The sequence below is a fragment of the Corylus avellana genome, chromosome 2 (genome assembly GCF_965113065.1).
Source record: "Corylus avellana chromosome 2, dhCorAvel1.hap1.2, whole genome shotgun sequence".
Taxonomy (NCBI): Eukaryota; Viridiplantae; Streptophyta; class Magnoliopsida; order Fagales; family Betulaceae; genus Corylus; species Corylus avellana.
In genome coordinates this window covers 1,335,462-1,355,595 of record NC_142491.1, presented here as the reverse complement: position 1 = coordinate 1,355,595, position 20,134 = coordinate 1,335,462, and the positions used below count along the sequence as shown (strand labels likewise).

The window sequence follows — 20,134 nt, the reverse complement described above, 5'->3', positions numbered from 1 at the left end:
TGAACATTCGATGAAAGTACGTACCGAATGATCGATGCCGATTGTTCGACACAAATACTCAACGTTCAATGGTCATACGTAATGAGCATTTTACCCTCATAATAGGTTGAAGGGTATTTTAGTTTAGATTAAGGACTAAATCTAACCCTAGACCAATTCACATATTTAATTAGGATTTTCAAGGGAATTACCCAATGAAAAATCACGACTAAGGTGAGTAAAAATCATACATATACGTGTCATTTAAATTCTTTCATGAGAACCCACTAGTAACAGAGTCTTCGTAAGAAAACTTTTACCCAAACTTATTCATTAATAATCCTCATTTAAATAGAGGTGCAAATGTGCAATACTAATAAGTTACAAAGAGAATTACCAATTTAAATAGGACTCTAAATTATCGAAGTGACATACTAGAATTAAGAGTGCTAATGGAATTATAATTCCTTATTGGACACTAACCCTAGCAAAATAAGTAGCAAATTAGCTCAAGGAGCCATTGACTTTACCCATTGACTTCCCAATTGAGACACAGTCATGAAAGAAGAACCACCCTTGGTCAAAGCCTTCTCCCCACTGATTTTCAGTTCCTTAACTCTAGTCCTCATAGCCTTCCCTTCGTGGCCCTCTATAACTTTCCTCACCATCATCTCAACCTCGTCCCTTCCCACAACTCCATCGGTCGGTGCAACTTTGGGGCGGATGGCCACTCCAACTTCCTCAGCAAGCATGGTAGCATTCATTTTCTGCTCCGCATAGAGAGGCCAAGCTATCATCGGCACACCGCTTAGGATACTCTCCAGCGACGAGTTCCACCCGCAGTGAGATAAGAACCCTCCGGTAGATGGATGCCCCAGGATGTCCGACTGCGGCGCCCACTGCGTGACCACCAATCCCACATTGTGGATCCGCTCCAAGAACCCGTCAGGCAAGTAGGCTAGCGCGGATGCATCATCGATGCTGGGTGGGCGTAGCACCCAGATAAATCTCTGCTGGCTCAGCTCCATCCCCCAAGCCAGCTCAGTGATTTGTTTTGCTGAAAGAACCCCAAGACTCCCAAACGCAATATAAAGCACCGACTCAAGTGGTTGCTCGTCTAGCCACCTGCACAGACTCGAAGCGGGCGGCGGCGGTCCACCCGATTTGATCAGCGGCCCAATCGTGTAAACTGGTGTCGACCCGTAACTGTCTTCCTCTCTGATTGCCTTAAGCGTCACGGCATCCAGATCTTCCCACGAGTTCATCAAAATTCCATCACTCTTACGCATCTTTGTAGCCGCCCCTAGGAAGAAATAGTATTCCTGCTTAGTGCGGTCCATCATGGGGTCAAGAATATCTTCGGGTCGAAGCTCCATGCAACCAGGGAGCTTTATGGGTTGTTTTTGATCGACGTACTCTCCTTCCATCTCCTTGTCAAGAATTGGGGCATATAACATCAATGCAAGGGGCCACGCACAGTAAACAAAGACGTACTTTAACATGTGAACCTCATCGGCAACATCTAGTGCCGGAGTTCCAAAAATATCAACGACAAGGGCGCTCGGGCTTGGCTTTAGGGAAGAAATTGCGGACCGGAGAGTTTCCCTAATTTCGCGCATAACGGCAGTCAGGCGCATGAAGATTGGAGCATTGGGTTCGAGTCGGCCGGAGAGGTCCATGGGTGGCAGCTCGACGATGTGTAGGAATTCTTGGGCCTTGGCTGATTGGATGAGCTGGGATTCACCGACTGTGATATGATATTCAAGGACGACGAAGAAGGTGACTTGGAATTTGTGATGGGCAACCAGCCAATTGCCGAGCTCAAGGTCCGGGCCAAGGTGGCCAACACCAGGGCTCGAAACTATTACTATATGTGGCTTTGAGCTTTCCATGGCCATGGAGAACAACTTGTATATATGTCAAGCGATATTATTTTACGTAATTGGGATGACTAAATTAAATAAGAGAAATTCTGGCAATATAATTAAAGAGGGATTGTCGGTGCCATATGCATACAATTATTTATTTGCTCAAATCAAGTAGGTCCCAATGCATGAACCTTCTCTTGGTTGTCCAAGTCTCCGCGAAATCACGAGCGCATACTATTTGAAGAATATCCAAAGTGAATAAAGATTTGCACAAGACTTCAAAGCGTTAAAGTATTGATAAAGTAATTAAATTTATTTCTTTTTTATAAACTTAAGTTTTTGGGGTAATTAATAATTTAACATGAGGTCAAGCTAGAGATCAAACGTTGTGACAATCCTAAGTCCCTTTAGGGTATTTTTAGTTGACTCACACGTTTTAAAAATAGTTGACTTAAGTTAACAATGAGAATGGACCACCGAATAAATAAAAATATATACATATAATATTATTATTATTATTTATTATTATCAAAAGTAAATAATAATAATAAGTAGTAATACTAATAACAAAAAAAAAAAAAAACCCTAAAGCCTAAGCGCCACCTGTCTTTTTCTCTTCTTGCCAAACTTATTTATACAAATAAGACAAACTCTATTAATACGTCTCTCTCTCAAAAGCAAGTGAAGTGAAAGTTATTGTTCATTGTAGCCTTGGTTACCGTGTTGTCTTGTAGTGGGAAAGAGGGATTGTTTTTTTTACTCTATACGTGATTCCATTGCCATATCTCACACCTACTTGTCCTTAGAGAAAATAAAGTTCTGACTATATATGTGCCAAACTCACAGTTTTAAAAACCAGCCCTCTTGATTGTCGTTTTAACAAGTTCTCCCATTAATATTATTTTCTTCTTTTCCACTCTAGGAGTAGACCCTCACTGTTATATATATATATATATATATATATATATATATATATATATAAGGTTTTGAAGGATTTATAAATATATATACATGAGTACTTTAAAGTATATATATATATATATATATATATATATATATATATATATATATAATGATTTATAGTATTTTTAATATATACGTACATCTAGATTGTTCCAAAATAGGTAGATATATATAATGATTCAAGGTATATATATATATAGTACCTTAAAATATATCAACACATATAAAGTTACAAGTTTTTCATATATGTACGTAGTATCCGACGTGTATATTATATATGCATGGTAGAGTTTAAAGTGAGTTTAAAGTGTACTGATATATATATATATATATATATATATATATATATATGAATCCTAAGGAATAAAATAATTTCTGGAAATTTATTGGGAAGCATACCTAGATACCTAAATAAGTTCATTCTCAATTAATTAGCAAGCCAACTCATAATAGTAATAGAATGTTTTGTTGTGACGTGTATGAGGGTAGTAACGTGTCTGTATTTTCTTCAGGAGATTAGTTAGTAGTCAGAGGAAAATTTTACTGCAATCAAGAGGTAAGTGAATTTACTATCCCTTCCAAAAAAAAAAATTATCATGTCATGTTATTTATGAAATTTTGTTTCAAACTGCAAATGATTATTTTGTTTATATTATGGAATTATTATGCATGCATGACAAGTTTGAGAAAAAGAAACATTGTGAAAATATTGATGTTGTAAAGAGAATTTTGAGAAAATGATAATAAACCCTCCTACATGTTGCCCTAAAATGTACCTAGAGAAGTACAATAAATGAGAAAATAGTGTTATAAAATAAGGGCACATGTAGGGAAGAGTGTATTTTTGACCCCAAGAGAAACAAGAGAGAAGCTCGGTACTGATGCTAAGGATGGTGGCGCAACCTCTGAAAGAGGCTCTGCCAGAAGGTGGTTCCATCATAGTTTTTTTTTTTTGCCATGCTAAGTGCACCCAGAGTTAATCGGCTGGCCAGGGGACGGGACTGCGGCCACAGTATCTCATCCTAGGTCGCAAGGACCGCGCAACCCTAGTATACGGGGGTAACAGTATACATGAGCCCTAGTATGAGATAAGGAGTATCATAAATTTTATTGATGATAATATATTTTATGTGCTTTCTGTTTTCTTTAAAAATATACTGAGAACATATGTAGATATGAGTTCCATTTTTTTCAAAACGGGACAAGGAGTAAAACTGCTTATGGTTGTGGATTTCACTTACTGAGCCCCCTTTGAGCTCATCAGTTTTATTTCTTGTTTCAGGTGGTGATCAGGTTGCACTAGGAGGCCGGAATGGGGGCAGGCATATTTAGGATTTCTTATGATTTCATATTAGTCAAGTTAATAGGTGCATTGGCACAGTTTTCTTTCAGAGAGTGATAAATTTATTTTAATAAGAAACATTATTATCGTTTGTAAGACATATTTTTGTTAAGTATAGATATTTCAATTTAGTTATTAATTTTGGATATGATATTCTAGATTTTCATACATTCATTTTTATTCTAGTATTGTTTAGTTGATAAATCTTATGGATCTTTGCGAGTAAGAAGTTTTTAACAAACCGGGGATGTTATCAACATTGACTCCATCATTTCACCCCCCATTTCAATTAAATATTTCACGTGTTGGCACGTGTGGGGGGGGGGGGGGGGTGTTAAAGTAATGGTTAAGTGATTAAACTTATTTCTTCCTATCAGCTTAAGCTTTTGGGATAATTGGTAATTTAACATGGTATCAGAGCTAAAGGTTCTGAGATCGAACCTTAACTCCGTCAATTCACCCAATTTAAATTAAATATTCTACGTGTTGAGTCTCACCTATTAAAAGGAAGTTTGAACCCACACGTGAGGGAGAGTGCTAAACTATTGATTAAGTGATTAAATTTACCTATTTTTATACGTTTAGCTTTTAGGATAACTGGTAATTTAATATCATTTGAAAAGGCAAAATACGTACAACACCCAGCTAGCTGACTTCTTTCTTAATTCTTTTCCACTAAGCAAAAAAGATTTGTGTTGGTTTTTATGTTAGTTGAATTCGAAATGTTTATTGCATTTTATTTTTATTAATCATGGCTGACTGATGTCTTTGGAGCTCATCAAATTGTCTCGTCTACAAGCTTGTCTACCGACTACCGGGTGTACAAAACTGTCTCGGTGGGTTAACCCACCGAGACACTTGTCTGCAATTAATCGTATCTAAAGAGCGTTGGAATGAACCTGTTTGGCACTTAAAACAGGAATAGGATCCTCTCTCTCCTCATGAAATTAAGCTGTAAATTTTCATGTGGAGTTGGTATTCAAATTCTTCAACTGTCATATTAAAAATTATAGCACATGTGCTTGTGATCCCCGTGCTGAGCGAGCTAGAGGGATTGATGAAATAATATTACATATGAAGACAACCTACGCACGCATGAAAGGTCACTTGTCTCCATTATTATGGCCGGCCTGTTCCTAGTCCATTTACCATGCCCCACGATTATCCTTGGAATATGACTCAATTTGGCATTAATTTACAAATCCAAAGATGGAGAATTGCCATAGGAAACCCATTTCAATAGAGGTGGTAGTGAAAGTCTATTATCAGGATTTAATCGTATAAACGAATCTCAGGTTGTGTGGATGGAAGCCTTCTTCCTCTACCTTTTTCTAGAAACCTTTGCTAGTTTGTTTTTTTAGGAGGAACTTCACAAAGTACCCTTGAACTATCGTGCGTTTTAAAGATATTCCTTAAATTTCAAAAACTCTCAATTTCATCCCTCGAACTTTCAATTTAATGCAATTTACCCCATCCGTCAATTTTTGTCGTTTAAACCCCTAAAAATACAAAATTATCCTTCGATTTTCTTTTTTTTTAAAAAAAAAAATGAAGAAAAAAAACGGTCGCAAGGTGGCCCATAGGGGTGCAAAGGCGGTTACGGTTAGTGATTAGTGACAATAACCGTTAACCGTAACCGCCTTAGCGGTTAGTAGATTTCACTAACCGCAACCGCTAACCGCCAGTTAACGGTTAGCGAAATAAATAACCGCCCGCTAACCGCTTTTTTAAAATTGGGCTTTTTTTTGGGCTTTTTGGGCTTTTTTTTTACCCTCATTTTTTTTTCTTGTATTTTTAATATCTTCTTGGGCCCAATTGCTATAAAAAGAGCCCATATTGAAAAATCAAAAATATTTGACCCAAAATTTATGATCACCAATCCTAAATTTGTACATTTGTTCTTGTTTTTGTTTTGACTACAAATTCATATGCAAATGTTTGACCCAAATATTTGGGTCAAACAGAAAAATCAAAAATATTTTACCCAAATATTTGGGCTTATTATATAATTATATGATTTAATGATCAAGTCATCATGTAATATAATCATATCAATTATAGTGATAGTATATAAATTACTAAAATTATAATGATAATATATTAATACTTAAATTGTGTTTATAAGTAACACATTGGTCATTGTTTAATCCAATGTCAATTACTTAATTTGATATTATACGAATCATATCATTATTGTATATTAATAATATGATTCACTTAAAGTATTGAATAAAGTATTTGAATTGTCATTGAATCATATGATTTAGTATTGATATTATACATTTATATTATTCATATGCATATGTAGACTTATATAGACCTATAACATATATAGACTTATAAGTTTATAACATACATTGGAAATAAGTCTCTAGATATTTAATTGTTGTATTAGTATACTTATGAGTTATGTCATATTATATATGTATAATTTGTTATTATATAATCAAATGATTCAATGATCAATCTCATGTGATATAATCATATAAATTATAGTGATAATATATTAATAGTCAAATTGTGATTTAATTATTTTTTTTAAAAAAAATTGTGATTTAATGATCAAGTGATTATGTTATATGTATAAATATTTTTATAATTATAATTATAAAAATATATTATATAAAAAGGCGGTTAGCGGTTAGCAGTTACGGTTAGTAAACCCAATAACCGCTAACCGCTAGGCGGTTATAGCGGTTAGGTAGTTAGGAGTTAATACGGTTAAGCGGTTAGAGCGGTTAACGGTTAGCGGTTAGAGCGGTTAGCGGTTAGCGGGCAGTTTTTAACCGCCCGCCTTTGCACCCCTAGTGGCCCAACTGTGGGTCACCTTGCGATTTTTTTTTTATAATATTGTTTTTTAATTTTTAATTTGAAATTAAGGGTAAATTTGAAATTTTATAAAAACGTCAGGAGTATAATGGTCATTGTATCACTTTTAACGTTTAAAAACTAATGGATGGGTTTAAATTTACTGCAATTAAAAGTTGAGATGTTCAAATTGAGAGTTTTTGAATTTTAGGAAGAGTCTTCTTAAAGCGCACAATAGTTCAAAAGTATAAAGTGAAGTTTCCATTCTTTTTAAGTAATAAGGATCTATTGATGGATTTAAGGAGTCAATTTCACATGTTATTCAATTATTTTTATTTTTTTAAAACCACATGCGATGGCCATGTTTTGTCATGAGTTGTACATGGACTTAGGACCTTTGGCTTTGATACCATGCTAATTTCCAATTTTTTATGGTTATTTTTTATAACAAAGGAAGCAACCTCAACTGATTTTAGTGAATCTCCTACTATTACTGTTGAGTTCTACTTCAGAAGAACCCACTAAATTTTCTCAAGAAGTATGCAATGAATCATTTTTTGTGATGGTTATTACTATGATTGAATTTAATCATTTAAGCCTGAGTTAGATGTCCCCCACGAAACCCTAAAAGCTCTCTTCTCTCTCCTTCTAAACACCCATTTCCCTGCAGCCAGAGCAAGAGGAGGAGGGCAAACCTTCTGATTTCCCTGCTCCTCACCTTTTAATCTACTTCCTTCAACTTTTCTTTTTGCTGGGATTTTCTCTTCATGAGAAATCTCTCTTCTCTGTATAGTTCTCTCTAGATTTATCCAAGATCCTCAAAAAACAACAGTTGTCCCAGCTCCCCCCACCCCCCCCACCCCCCTTCACCGGCCATGTCTCCATTCTCGCCTGTCGTCTTCTCCACCGCGTTATCGGCTGGATCTGCGAAGGCTTGAAGATTGGGTTTTTTAAAATCAGATCTTTCTTTCTCCACCAGCCCAAACCACAACGCGCATGTTGTGCAAATTTATTTAACTCGCAAGTGCACGAATCAATTGTAGTTTTATGGATTGCAAGTGCGAGGTCGAACCCACAGAGAATTGTATTTTTGAAAGAGTAATTTAAATCTAAACTAATTAAATCCTAACCTAGTTCCAAAAGGGTTTTTTTTTTTTTTTTTTTTGAATTTGGTTTTAAAAATTAAAAGACTAATCATAAACTAAACAAACTAAGTAAATCTATAGATAAAGGTACTAAGGATGCGGAATCTACAGTCACCAAATCATAATAACATATTTTATATTCATCAATATTAATCCGCAGTTCTCACAATTTAAATCTTATCTATGTTTTACTATGCTTCAAAGAATTAATCAAAACCATCTCATGTATCCATTCATTGATCAAATCACAAAAGGAATTCAAATTTAATTGAAACACCAAATGTATCCGTAGAACAAATCACAAGAGATATCCAATTTTTATAAGTTAAAAACCAAGCAATCAATTATGTGAAATTATCCTAAATCATCAAGTGTATCCTTAAATCACAACAAGATATCCAAGAATCATACCACATATTGAAAAGAAGTACAACAATTGAAATAATAAACCAATAAAATTGGAATAATAAAAACTTACAATAAAAGATGTTGTTCTTTATCGGTGAGGCTTCATCCCCAGCTTTAGTTGAGAATTTAGCTCCACATGACTATGAAACTAAAACTTAAACCTAAACCTAAAGAAAAACTAAACTAAAGAAAAACTGTGGATTACATTCTGTCTCCAAAATTGTATTCCAAAACTAGTCTCTGGAATTGTATATTTTCTTGAATACAAAGATGTCTATTTATAGGCTTAGGAAAGTCCTAAAAGCGCTAGTAAACCTAAATAATTCGGAGGTCTGTCTCCCAGTCAAAATAGAAGTATGAAATCGAAATAGGATTCGTCCAGATTTGTATCTTTTTATTGCGGGGCGATTTTGGAATAGTAGCCATCCGAATTAGGAAAATCCTATTTCATAATGAACTATAGTATTTCGAGTTAGATTTATAATGCTGCTTGAATCACTTCAATCTGATATTTGAGCGAAAAGTTAGGGTCAAAATACTGAGACATATGCAGAATCTGAATTTGAATCCAATTCAAAATTTTATCCAATCTTATCTTTAATCCGATTTAACATTTTCTTGGATTTGGTTAAACTTAACCACATCATCTAGGTCTTCTCAAAGTATGATTTCTTCCAAAATTTGCATTTTTTCCTTTAAAGCTGTAGTTTTTTTTTAATGACCTACAAAACACTAAAAATACAAAACTAACACAAAATATTAAATAACAACACAACTAAGAGATTAACTAATGTAAATAAAGGGGTCCAAATATGAAATATTTGGCACTTATTAACGTCATACCTGTAGTGACCCAAATAATTAACTAAGCTTAGGTAGCTTAGTTAGAGGGTTAATTTGCACCTTGGGTTACTAGGAGTAGCTAGAAGGGCATTTTAGAAATTTTGGACTTCCAGACCGGACGTACGCTAGGGTTGTCGGACGTACGCACTTGTCTTTAAGTAAGGACGTACGTTGGGGGACCACTGGACGTACGCTCTTGTCTTTTAGTGCGGACGTACACTGGGGGACCACCGGACGTACGCTGAAAATAGTACGCCGTACTCTGCAAATAGTATGTGGACGTACGCCCCTATAGTACAGTACGTATTCTACTTTTTGGATTGACCTCTGGATAATACCTAGACATACGATACAGCATTTGGACCGCTGGATAAATAGTACTAGACGTATGCCCCAATAGCACTGGACGTCCGTTACTTTTCAAAAGATTTTGTGAGCGTCTCCAGCTTTTCTCTTCTATAAATACTAACCCTACCCTCGCCCTTTTCTCGTTCAAACTCGCACCCTAGCTCCCAAAAACCCTTTTGTGAGTGTGTTCTTGTGAGGTTATTTGTTTTGTGGAGAATGAGAGGTGTTTTCTAGAAGGTTGCTCCTAGGAGGTAACCCTCTACGCTTAACTTTTCTTTCTAAGTCGTTATGCTCTTTTAATGCTTTCTAGAGTAGCTTAGACATTGGTTTGAAACTTTAAACATGTTATACCATTGATCTTGTTTAAAGTTGGGCGTAGCATTCCATTGTGTTTTCTATTGCATGGACAGGTAGTCTTAGAAAGCTTTTTGGTAGCTTTAGAACCAATTTGGAAGGATATGAGGACAGTTGAACCAAATGAGGTTCTACCTGAAACTCTCTGAGTGGATGTACGGCCACAAGATCAAACGTATGAGCCTTCTAGGCGAACGTACGGCCACGGACCCGGACGTACGGTCCGAAGTGTTTTAGGGAACGCCACTTTGGCCAGTCGTCCGATAGCCTTTGTTTTATGTTCTAGGTTCATTTTAGTTGGATTTAGAACTAATGATAGGTCTTTTCTCAGTATTCAAGGTTATGGAGCCTCAAAGAAATTTTATGGAGGAGCCTTACGATCCGGGTGAGTACAAACTCACACGGATGCTTGTTGTTACTTTTCCCGCATTGCACGTCTATTTTATATATATCAAACATGCATATTTTGCAACTCTCATGAATTACATTTTGGAACTACTGTGAACTCTCTTTTATGAGAACGTGTGTTAATTAATAAGATAACAATAAAGCTTGTAAAACTATGCTTATAAAAGACTGATAAGACTAATTGTATCATATAGGATGGTACATTGGTACGTGCGGGATAACGGCAATGGACTTACTATACAAGTTAACTTTAGTGACCCGATGGCAGGGCATTCAAGGTTTGAAAAATCATTACACATGGCCAAGAGGGATTTATATTGGAAAGGAATGACTAAAGATCTTAAGCAGTTTTATGACGGAATGTGAGATTTACCAGCAATCTAAGTATGATAATGTGTCTCCTACTGGACTGTTGCAACCTCTTCCTATACCTAGCAGAATTTGGTCTGATGTGTCTATGGATTTTGTTGAAGGGTTACCGATTTCTCAAGGGAAATCAGTGATTTTAGTGGTTGTGGACAGATTGTCTAAGTATAACCATTTTATTGCTCTTTCACACCCTTATACAGCCATCAAAATAGCCCAACTTTTTGTTCAACATGTCATTAGATTGCATGGGATGCCTACTCTATTGTTTCAAATCGTGATCCAATTTTCACTAGTGCTTTCTAGAGAGCGTTATTCAATCTTCAAGGCACTACTTTGAAATTTAGCACTAGTTATCACCCTCAAACTGATGGGTAGATTGAGATTGTTAATAAGTGTATAAAAACTTATTTGAGATGTTTTGTGCAGAATAGACCTAAGCAGTGGCTTTCCTGGCTGCCATAGGCAGAGTATTGGTATAATACTACATGGCGTGCCTCTACCAAAATGATACCTTTTGAAGCTATTTATGGTGTACCTCCTCTACGGTTACTCACTTACATTCGAAGGACAACAAAGTTAAGAGGTTGTAGATGAAGTTCTTCGATTCAGAGAACAAATTTTATCCCTGTTATTGGACAATCTGCAACAGGCTCAACAAAGGAGGAAGAGGTATGCTGATTTGAGGAGATCAAAGAGAGTGTTTGAGGTGGGACATATGGTTTATCTAAGGCTACAGCATTATAGACAACAATCAGTGGCTACTAGAAGGTCTTTGAAGTTATCCCCTCATTTCTATGGACCATTCCAAATCATTCGCAAGGTTGGACAGGTAGCCTTTGAGTTAGAATTACCATTAGCATCTCGCATTCATCCATTTTTCCATGTGTCTCAATTGAAGTTAAAGGTTGGTAGCATGAATTCTCTTCTTCCTAAACTACCTCCAGTAGATGTGCATGGGGTTCGACAGCCAGAACCTTTGAAAATTCTGGCCAGAAGAAGTAAAAAGAAAGCAAATCGAGTGGTCACTGAAGTTTTGGTTCAGTGGGTTGGACAAACTGCAGATGATGCTTCTTGGGAGGAATTGTTTGCCTTACAACATTCTTATCCGCACCTTGTGGGCAAAGTGCTTTAGAGGGGAAGGCTATGTCACAGATGGTTCAAGACACCAGTGCAAGGAGAAGAAAATGTAGGGACAGAAATGCAAGGAGGAGAAGATGAGCTGGAGAAGAAGTTTATGTTAAAGTAGTTGAATTATGTTATGAATAATATTGTGCACATGTGTATAAATGGTTAGCTACTAGGAGATTCAGTTGTTCTAATTAGTTGTAACCAATTTTGTAACTAGGGCTGAAATAGCGGTTGCGGTTAGCGGTAAGTGGCTAAAACCGCTAACCGCAACCGCCTCCGCTAACCAGATAGCGGTTAACCGCCTAGGCGGTTAACCGCTTTGTGATAACCGCTTTTTCCTAACCGCTTTTTTTGGGCTTTTTTTTTGACCGGTTTTGGGCCAATTTTGGCCCGGTTTTGAGCTCACTTTAATCATTTTTTTTGCTCATTTTGAACCTTTTTTTTTTTGTTTTTTTTTTTTCCTTTTCATGGCCATTTTAGCATTAAAAATTGCTATATACCAAAATCTTGTTGGCCACCTTCTACAAATCTACACATCATACAATATAATGATAAAATTATAACAAAATCAGTACTTCACTTGTAGTCTTATACACAACATAGAATTAAAATAAAACACAAACAAGTTCATAAACTTACAAGCAACAAAAAAAACCAAGATGGTTGAACTTAAGCTTGAGGTTCATTTCAATCAACCAACAAAAATTCATCAAAATTCAATTAACCAAGACAACCCATTTCAACCAACATTTTCAAAGAAATTCATGCCAATCCCCACCTGTGCAGAAATTGGAAAATATTAGCAAGTAGTATCTAGCATAAATAAATTAATAAGTAATGAAATAATAACCTTAATTACCATGACAATTCAATTAAATATTTATTCAATCAAAGGATGATTCGGTCGTTGAACTTGAAGCTTGAGGCCCATCTACAATAGAATAAGTTAAATGAATTAATAAGTAATTAAAAGTAAATAAATTTGTAAATCACTAATTTAAAAACATTTACCTATATCATCACAACTTTCCAAAAAATCCTCAAACTCATCATGGCTTATGCAGTCCAATAACCAGTTCTGTGTGCAAATCAAGGCCTCAACAGTAATCGGAGACAATGAACTCCTAAAGGAATCCAATACACGTCCACCGGTGCTAAATGCGGACTCAGATGCAACAGAGGAAATAGGAATGGCCAATACATCACGAGCTATCTCAGCAAGGATAGGGTAGTTGGATGCATGAATCTTCCACCAAGCCAAAATATCAAACTCTTTTGTTTCTACTACAGGCCCATCATGTAAATACCGATCCAACTCAGACCTACACTGCAAATCATTCACTTTCTCAACATATTGGGAGAACATCTTTCTAAATTGCGCCTCACTATCTTCCAAGTTATCACAAGCAACATTATCATAAACATCATTTGAATTTGTGATATTCACATCAACAAACGACGACCCCATCTGAAATTTATTGTATTGGTCCATCAAACGTTTTAGAAGATCTTTCACAATTCCCTTTACCTTTCCTGCCCATTCAGACCCATTGCATCTTTCCAAACAAAACTCCAATGCCATCATCTTAGAACGGGGGTTAAGAATAAAAGCAACATAGATCATGAAGTTGATATTATCCATATTTTTCCAATACTTTTCGTACTTAAGTTTCATATTCATACTCACACCACTCAAGATAGGATCAAGACTAAGACACCCAACATTCAATGTATGCTGAATGATACAAAGTTGCATGAAATATGAGTTGGAGGTGACATGAGTTGAACCTAAAAAGTAATAAATAACTGAAATGAATTAATAAATAATGTAATGTAATTTGAATTTGCAAATAACTAATTTATCAACATTTACCTGAAAACTTCAACGTGGCATCATAAAAAACCTTCAAAAATTTCACAAGTGCCCTAGCATTTTCCCAATCAGTACTTGAAGGAACAATAAACAGATGGCCATCATCTTCACCTAGTAAGTCAAAAGCTTTTTGGTACTTCTCAACGGTGCTCAACATTAAATATGTAGAATTCCATCTAGTTGCAACATCTAGGCACACCATCGTCCTACATTTAATATTTTCCCGCACTATACAACTTTTAAACTTGTTGAGCCTTGACGGTGAAGACCTCACATATTTCACCGCATTCCTTATAATACCAACACAATCTTTCAAGTCATCTACGCCTTCCCTTACAACAATATTTAAAATATGGGCAGCACATCGCATGTGAATGAATTCGCCTCCTAAAACAGCTTTAGGCTTTTTTTGCAGCCTACCCTTTATATGATTAATCCCCCACTTATTGGCCGAGGCATTATCAACTGTAATAGTGAAAACACTCTCAATCCCCCACTCTAACAATGCAGCCTCCAACATTCTTCCAATAGATTCACCCTTATGATCGGAAATTTGACAAAACTTGATTATTTTTTTATGCATTTTCCAATCACTATCTATCAAGTGAGCGGTAACACACATGTAGCTCAAATTTTGAATAGATGTCCATCTGTCGGTAGTTAAACAAACCCTTTTACCACTCAAAAAACCCTTCAACACAAGCTTTTCTTTTTGATACATTTTCAAGCAATCTTTTTGTAGAGTAATACGACATGGTAATTTGAACCTAGGTTCAATTCCATTCATCAACTTTCTAAATGAAGGACTTTCAACATGCCTAAAAGGCCTCTCACTTTCAATGAAATACTCAGTCAACAAATTCCTACATCTTTCTTGATCAAACTTCATAAATCCAACTTGGTTGCTAATAGTACCTTCTGCTGATTTCATAAGTGACATTTGCAATAGAGATTGGCCTTTGGTCACTTTAGATTTTTTAAGTGGAGAGTTTTGACAACCGGAGGTAAGATGGGTCATCATGGATGACGTTCCATTTCTCCTATAATGACACCCTATTAACTTTTGGCAGTAATTGCAACTAGCTTTAGGGTTCTCCTTGTCAATAGGTTCCACTTTCTTAAAATGTTTCCACACAATAGAATGATTTATAGGTGGTCTTTTGGTTTGTTGTTGTTCAAGGTTGAGGGAAGAAGATGATTGGGTTTCAACATTTTCAGTAGAATCTATCTGAAGATGAGGGGTACTTGTGTCCGTGGCCTTACTTGCATCACTCAAAGTATCATCCATCTGTTATTATATAAATAATAATGAGCAACAATAACATTTGCTTAATACATGGTAATTGTGTAAATGGTATAAGCATACCAAAATCAAAATCACACTTGACACGGCATAGTAGCTTCAAGTAAAAAAATCTAGGGAATAAACCACACTTGACAGCATACACCATATGGGGATATTTTAGGAGAGTAAATTCAATGAAACATGAGAAAATTGAAGACATTCAAAATATACATATAACTATATGTCCTTTCTTTAGCCCTCTAAAAGCAGCCCACATATCCCAGAATTAGCTTGGGCTATAGTCATTTCCCTCATTCAATTAGTGTTTGGCAACTGTTCATATTAGATCTTCCTACATTCTTTGATAAAGCCGATACCGGCCAGTATTATTCATGTTCTTTGATAAGGACCATTTTGGTGTACATTCAGAGTTCTTAAATCCAGTCATAAATTATATACAGGCTTCCTAACAACTGCCTGGCCCCAATATTGTGTGTTGTTCATGCATTGATTAGTCAAAGCCCGACTACCCATCAACTTCGAAAGAATTAAATTAGCAATATATATTGTTTGGCCTCATAACTAATAACATGTTAACGGATAAGGATAGAAATTCTTTATGATAAATGATGATTTGATTAAGGGATTTAGTTACTTTGATTTTGATTTAAGGAATTGGTCGGTTAGTTAAACACTTGAAACTCTTGAAACTCTCATAATCCCAAAATTCAACCTAAACTCTCGATTAACAGGAAAAAAAAAAAAAATACTGTGTTTGGCCGAAACCCTAGCTACTTGGGCCTAAGCCTCTAATAATCTTGTATAAAACTGTAAATGGTGTAAAAATCAAAATCAAGTTAATAACTTACCTTGCTTGGCGACGAGAGACGGCGAGTTGAGAGAGAGAGCGACGGAGACGGCGAGTTGAGAGATGGAGTGACGGAGACGGTGAGTTGAGAGAGGGAGCGACGGAGAGTCGGAGATAGCGAGTTGAGAGAAAGAGAGAGAGAGAAAGTGACGAGAGACGGAGACGGAGTTGTGAGAGTGAGGCTGGCTTGAGATGAGAGGCGGCAGAGACGATCGCAGATGTAGGGAGGGAGAAAGAGCTTCAGATTTTAGGGTCGTTTTGCACTTCTATATAATAAAAAATTAATAACAAAAAACATTAAAACTGATGTTAGGGGGAATTGAACCCCGGTACTTTCGTTGGCAAACTCGCATATGTACCACTACGCTGCAACACCTCATTGCAATTTACTATATGAAATATATATATATAATATAAATATATATTATATTTAAAAAAAGCGGTTAGCGGTTAGCGAGTTTCCAAAACCCACTAACCGCTAACCGCAACCGCCTAGGCGGTTAGCGGTTTTTACTAACCGCTTTCAAAGCAGTTAGGCGGTTAGGCGGCTAGCGGTTAGCGGTTATAGTGGTTAACGGTTAGCGATTGCGGTTAGGCGGTTTTAAATTTCAGCCCTATTTGTAACAGAATTACCTTACTGAATTGCCTTAATTGTTAAGCCTATATAAGGCTGGTTGAGTGCAAGTAAGGGTAGCTTTTTGCATTGTAAAGAAATGTTAGGAGACTTGCCATCTCGAATTGGTTTCCTTATTCAATAGAAGAAGAAGTTTTCTCATTCAATTCTACATTCTCTCTCATTTTCCATTCTAAATGTTGTTCTTGAGTAGCTCTTATATTACAAAATAATGCATTGGGTATGTTTCCCGATGCATTGGGAAGCATTGTAGCTACCCTTTGGTCTAGGTTAAATTTAAAGATTCTGATGTGGGTGTGTTTTTGTGTTTTTTTTTTTTTGAAATTTCCCCTAAATATAGGAAGGGAATGGGTACCCATTCCCTTCCTATGTTTAGGGGAAATTTCACGCTCTTGAATATCCTCCCCTTATAAGAGCACTAGTAGTAAATACCCTATAACCGCCAGGGGTGTCAAAAATAACCAGGAAACCGGAACCGGGAAACCGGGGACCGGTTCCGGTTCCAGTTGCCAAAAAAAAAAAAAAACCGGGACCCCGGTTCCGGTCCCGATTTTTGGCACCCGGTAAAAACCGGGAAAACCGGAACCGGGTCTTATTTTATTAAATAATATATATAATTCTTTTAGTCTTTTACGCAGCGTTTAGGACCTTAGGCAATTAGGTTTCTCACTTTTCCGGTTTTGAAGGTTTTAAAATGATTTTTAGGGTATTTTAAAAATTTTGAATTTTTATTTCTAAGGCTCATATAGGCAAAAACATTGATTTTTTTTAGGATTTTTAGGTTTTTTTAGGTTTATTTTTTAATTATTTGGAACAATCACAATAAAGCCTCTTTAATTTAGACAAAAAGATTAATAGCTTTTTTTAAAAAAAAATGAACTAACTTATGAAAAAAATAATGGGCTTAATTTAGGCCCAATACCTAAAATAAGCCCCAAACACTAATTTTTTTCAAAAACCGGTTACCGGAACCGGTAAACCGGGGTCCCAGTTCCGGTTCCGGTTTCCAAAAACCGAGAACCAGGGTACCCCGGTTCCGATTCCGGTTTTGGCCAAAAACCGGGAAACCGGACCGGGTTGACACCCCTAATAACCGGTTATAGGGTATTTGCTACTAGTGCTCTTATAAGGGGAGGATATTCAAGAGCGTGAAAAATGCTTTTTATGGACAAACAGAAATTGGAACAACTTTGTGATTCATTCCAAAATTGCAAGTGTCATTCAAATAGTAATTTTACAAATTAATGTTCCAATTGCATCACTGAGGAGGCCGGGGTTTGTTATTCAGAATCGCTATTTCATTAAGAAAATGAATATAAGAATAGTTGTTCATATTTCTCAGTTTGGTGATAACACATTTGCTCTCACTTAAATTAAACCAAAATTACTAAAATAATCACATTAAAAAAAAAAAAAAAAGACAAACAAAGCTCCTTTTGTTTAAGGTGGAACTCCTCCAACGGATTTTGACGAACTCTAGCAACTGGCAACGGATTCCACCTAACTCCACAGATTATTATTGGATGAATTCAAAAAAAAAAAAAAATTGTGAACTTTTTTGAAAATTAGAGTCTATTCATTTATAAAGGAGTAGCTATTCCTCTTATTTTTTAGAGGAATGACTATTCCAAGGCTAGAATCTTACCAAACTATGAAATAATTATTTCATTCCATGAGTTTAATCCTTGTATTCCATTCTTAGGCTTTGATATCAATTGCTCCCAAACTAAGGCAAAAAGAGAATTTAGAGGAACTTGACTAATATTGTATAGGTTTCTTCGAGGGAAGCCAAGTCGTTTTACTCAAAGTGTCAAACTTGACTAAAAATATACACTGGTTTTTATGTTACCATTGTAGGGTTTTTATAGATAATTATTTCCCGTAACAAAAGCACTAAGTGAACTCTTGTTAAATTCATCTCAAGCAGAGAGTATTTTTACAATTATTCCTGTATTTCATTTCATTTTTGTTTTTATTACACTTCAAGTGTAATGATTATGCAAATTTAGCAAAAGAATCACATTCATTTGTTGGTCACCAAGGGTGTGTTTGGTAATAGATAGAAATTTTGAATTTTTTGTATAGAAAAATGAAAAAAGTTTATTAACATTGCTTCTCAGAAATTGTCTACTAGAATACTAATTTTTCTCTGTAGGAAAAAAGAGTTTTCAAGAAGATAAGCTGACTTTGGCATGCTCTCTGACCGTCCTTGGTATCGTATGGACCCATCGGTCTTCTCATTTTATTTTCTATATGTAATTGCTGATTTTATATTTTAAATGGTTGTGTTACTTCAAATTTAATTTTCCAGAAATTAGTATTCTTAGAACACCAATGAATTTCAGTACTCCTCATTTGTCTTCTTCAATCCTCTCAACCTGGCATGATAGATCACTGCGTTGAAAGCACATTTGAAATATGTAAACATAGAATATATATAGAACCCTGGCCTATGCAAAGACTAGAATGGTGTTATATGTTATTTCAAATTTAATTTTCCAAAAGTTGGTATTCTTAGAACAGCAATGAATTATACTATACATCTTCAGTTGTTTAAATAAATACCAATTGAAATCTTCGGAGAATACATGTACAAGTTTTCAATAAAAAATTACTTCTTAATTGCTTATAACTTTTATGGAAGCATGTGAACTAGTTTAAGAAACATTACTTTAAAGGGAAATTATAGTTTACCTCTCCGTAGTTGCACATTTTTTCAATGTTTAAAAATTGATAATATTCATACAATTTTTTTTTTTTTTTTTTTTTTTTTTTTTTTGGGCAATGTAGCCATTCTGTTTATAGATTCTGTCTTTTTTGCTGGTTCACAATACACGTGCGTCTCACCTGACTTTTTAGGACATGAAAATGTTTGACTACATGACACACCTAAGCTGCTAGGTCAACTCTTCACCTTCACTGAACATGCAGACATATTGGAGTGGTATGTCTGCAGCTTCTCACGTGAGGAGCTACACCTTCACGGCTTCACTGAACATGCAGACATATTGGAGTGGTATGTCTGCAACTTCTCACGTGAGGAGCCGTGTAGCTCTAGCCTCTAGAAACAAATGTTGATTTTTTTTGTCTTATTTTTTGCTTTGCACGCCTGTACGCCTGTCCCTTCTTCTGGTTTTTTTTTCCTTCTTCTCTTGCACCAATACCTTTGTCTTGTCAATTATATTATTTCAAATAAAAAATTGTATTTTTTTTTTTTTTCATTATCTACACAATGAAGTGAGAAACTTCAAGAAAAATATTGAGTTAGTGAAACGGTAAGTGCGGTTTATTCATCTTCAACTTTACGTTTTTCAACTTCTTCTAGAACTTTCCCAAAAGTTACACTAGAAAATACAAAACAAGATTAAAGTCAACTCAATTACTCAAGTTTCAGGACTCAAAGTACAAGTATTCCTAAATACATTTGCCCCTCAAGTTGTTGAGGGGGGCATAACTGCATAATCATGGCATAAATTTTTTTTTTTTTTACCAAGGGCAAGGAGAATTTTTA

The 20,134-nt window shown here is 35.6% G+C and overlaps 2 protein-coding genes across 2 annotated transcripts; one reads left to right on the top strand and one right to left on the bottom strand.

The window, feature by feature from the left end:
* Positions 1-284: 284 nt before the first annotated feature.
* Positions 285-1,934, bottom strand: LOC148587165 (anthocyanidin 3-O-glucosyltransferase 5-like). Its single transcript, XM_088513655.1, has one exon. The coding sequence runs from the start codon at positions 1,875-1,877 to the stop codon at positions 489-491; it is 1,389 nt and encodes a 462-aa protein (XP_088369781.1). The 5' UTR covers positions 1,878-1,934; the 3' UTR covers positions 285-488.
* An 8,884-nt stretch (positions 1,935-10,818) lies between these two features.
* Positions 10,819-11,967, top strand: LOC148587164 (uncharacterized). The gene is made up of 2 exons (XM_088513591.1): positions 10,819-10,965; positions 11,485-11,967. The coding sequence occupies exons 1-2, from the start codon at positions 10,819-10,821 to the stop codon at positions 11,965-11,967; spliced, it is 630 nt and encodes a 209-aa protein (XP_088369717.1).
* Positions 11,968-20,134: the final 8,167 nt, after the last annotated feature.

Bases quoted from the DNA above. Each gene is read 5' to 3' on its own strand.
- LOC148587164 (XM_088513591.1), top strand. From the start codon at position 10,819: ATGACGGAATGTGAGATTTACCAGCAATCTAAGTATGATAATGTGTCT. The intron at 10,966-11,484 runs GTGATTTTAGTG...AATCTGCAACAG, and splicing joins CGATTTCTCAAGGGAAATCA to GCTCAACAAAGGAGGAAGAG.
- LOC148587165 (XM_088513655.1), bottom strand. From the start codon at position 1,877: ATGGCCATGGAAAGCTCAAAGCCACATATAGTAATAGTTTCGAGCCCT.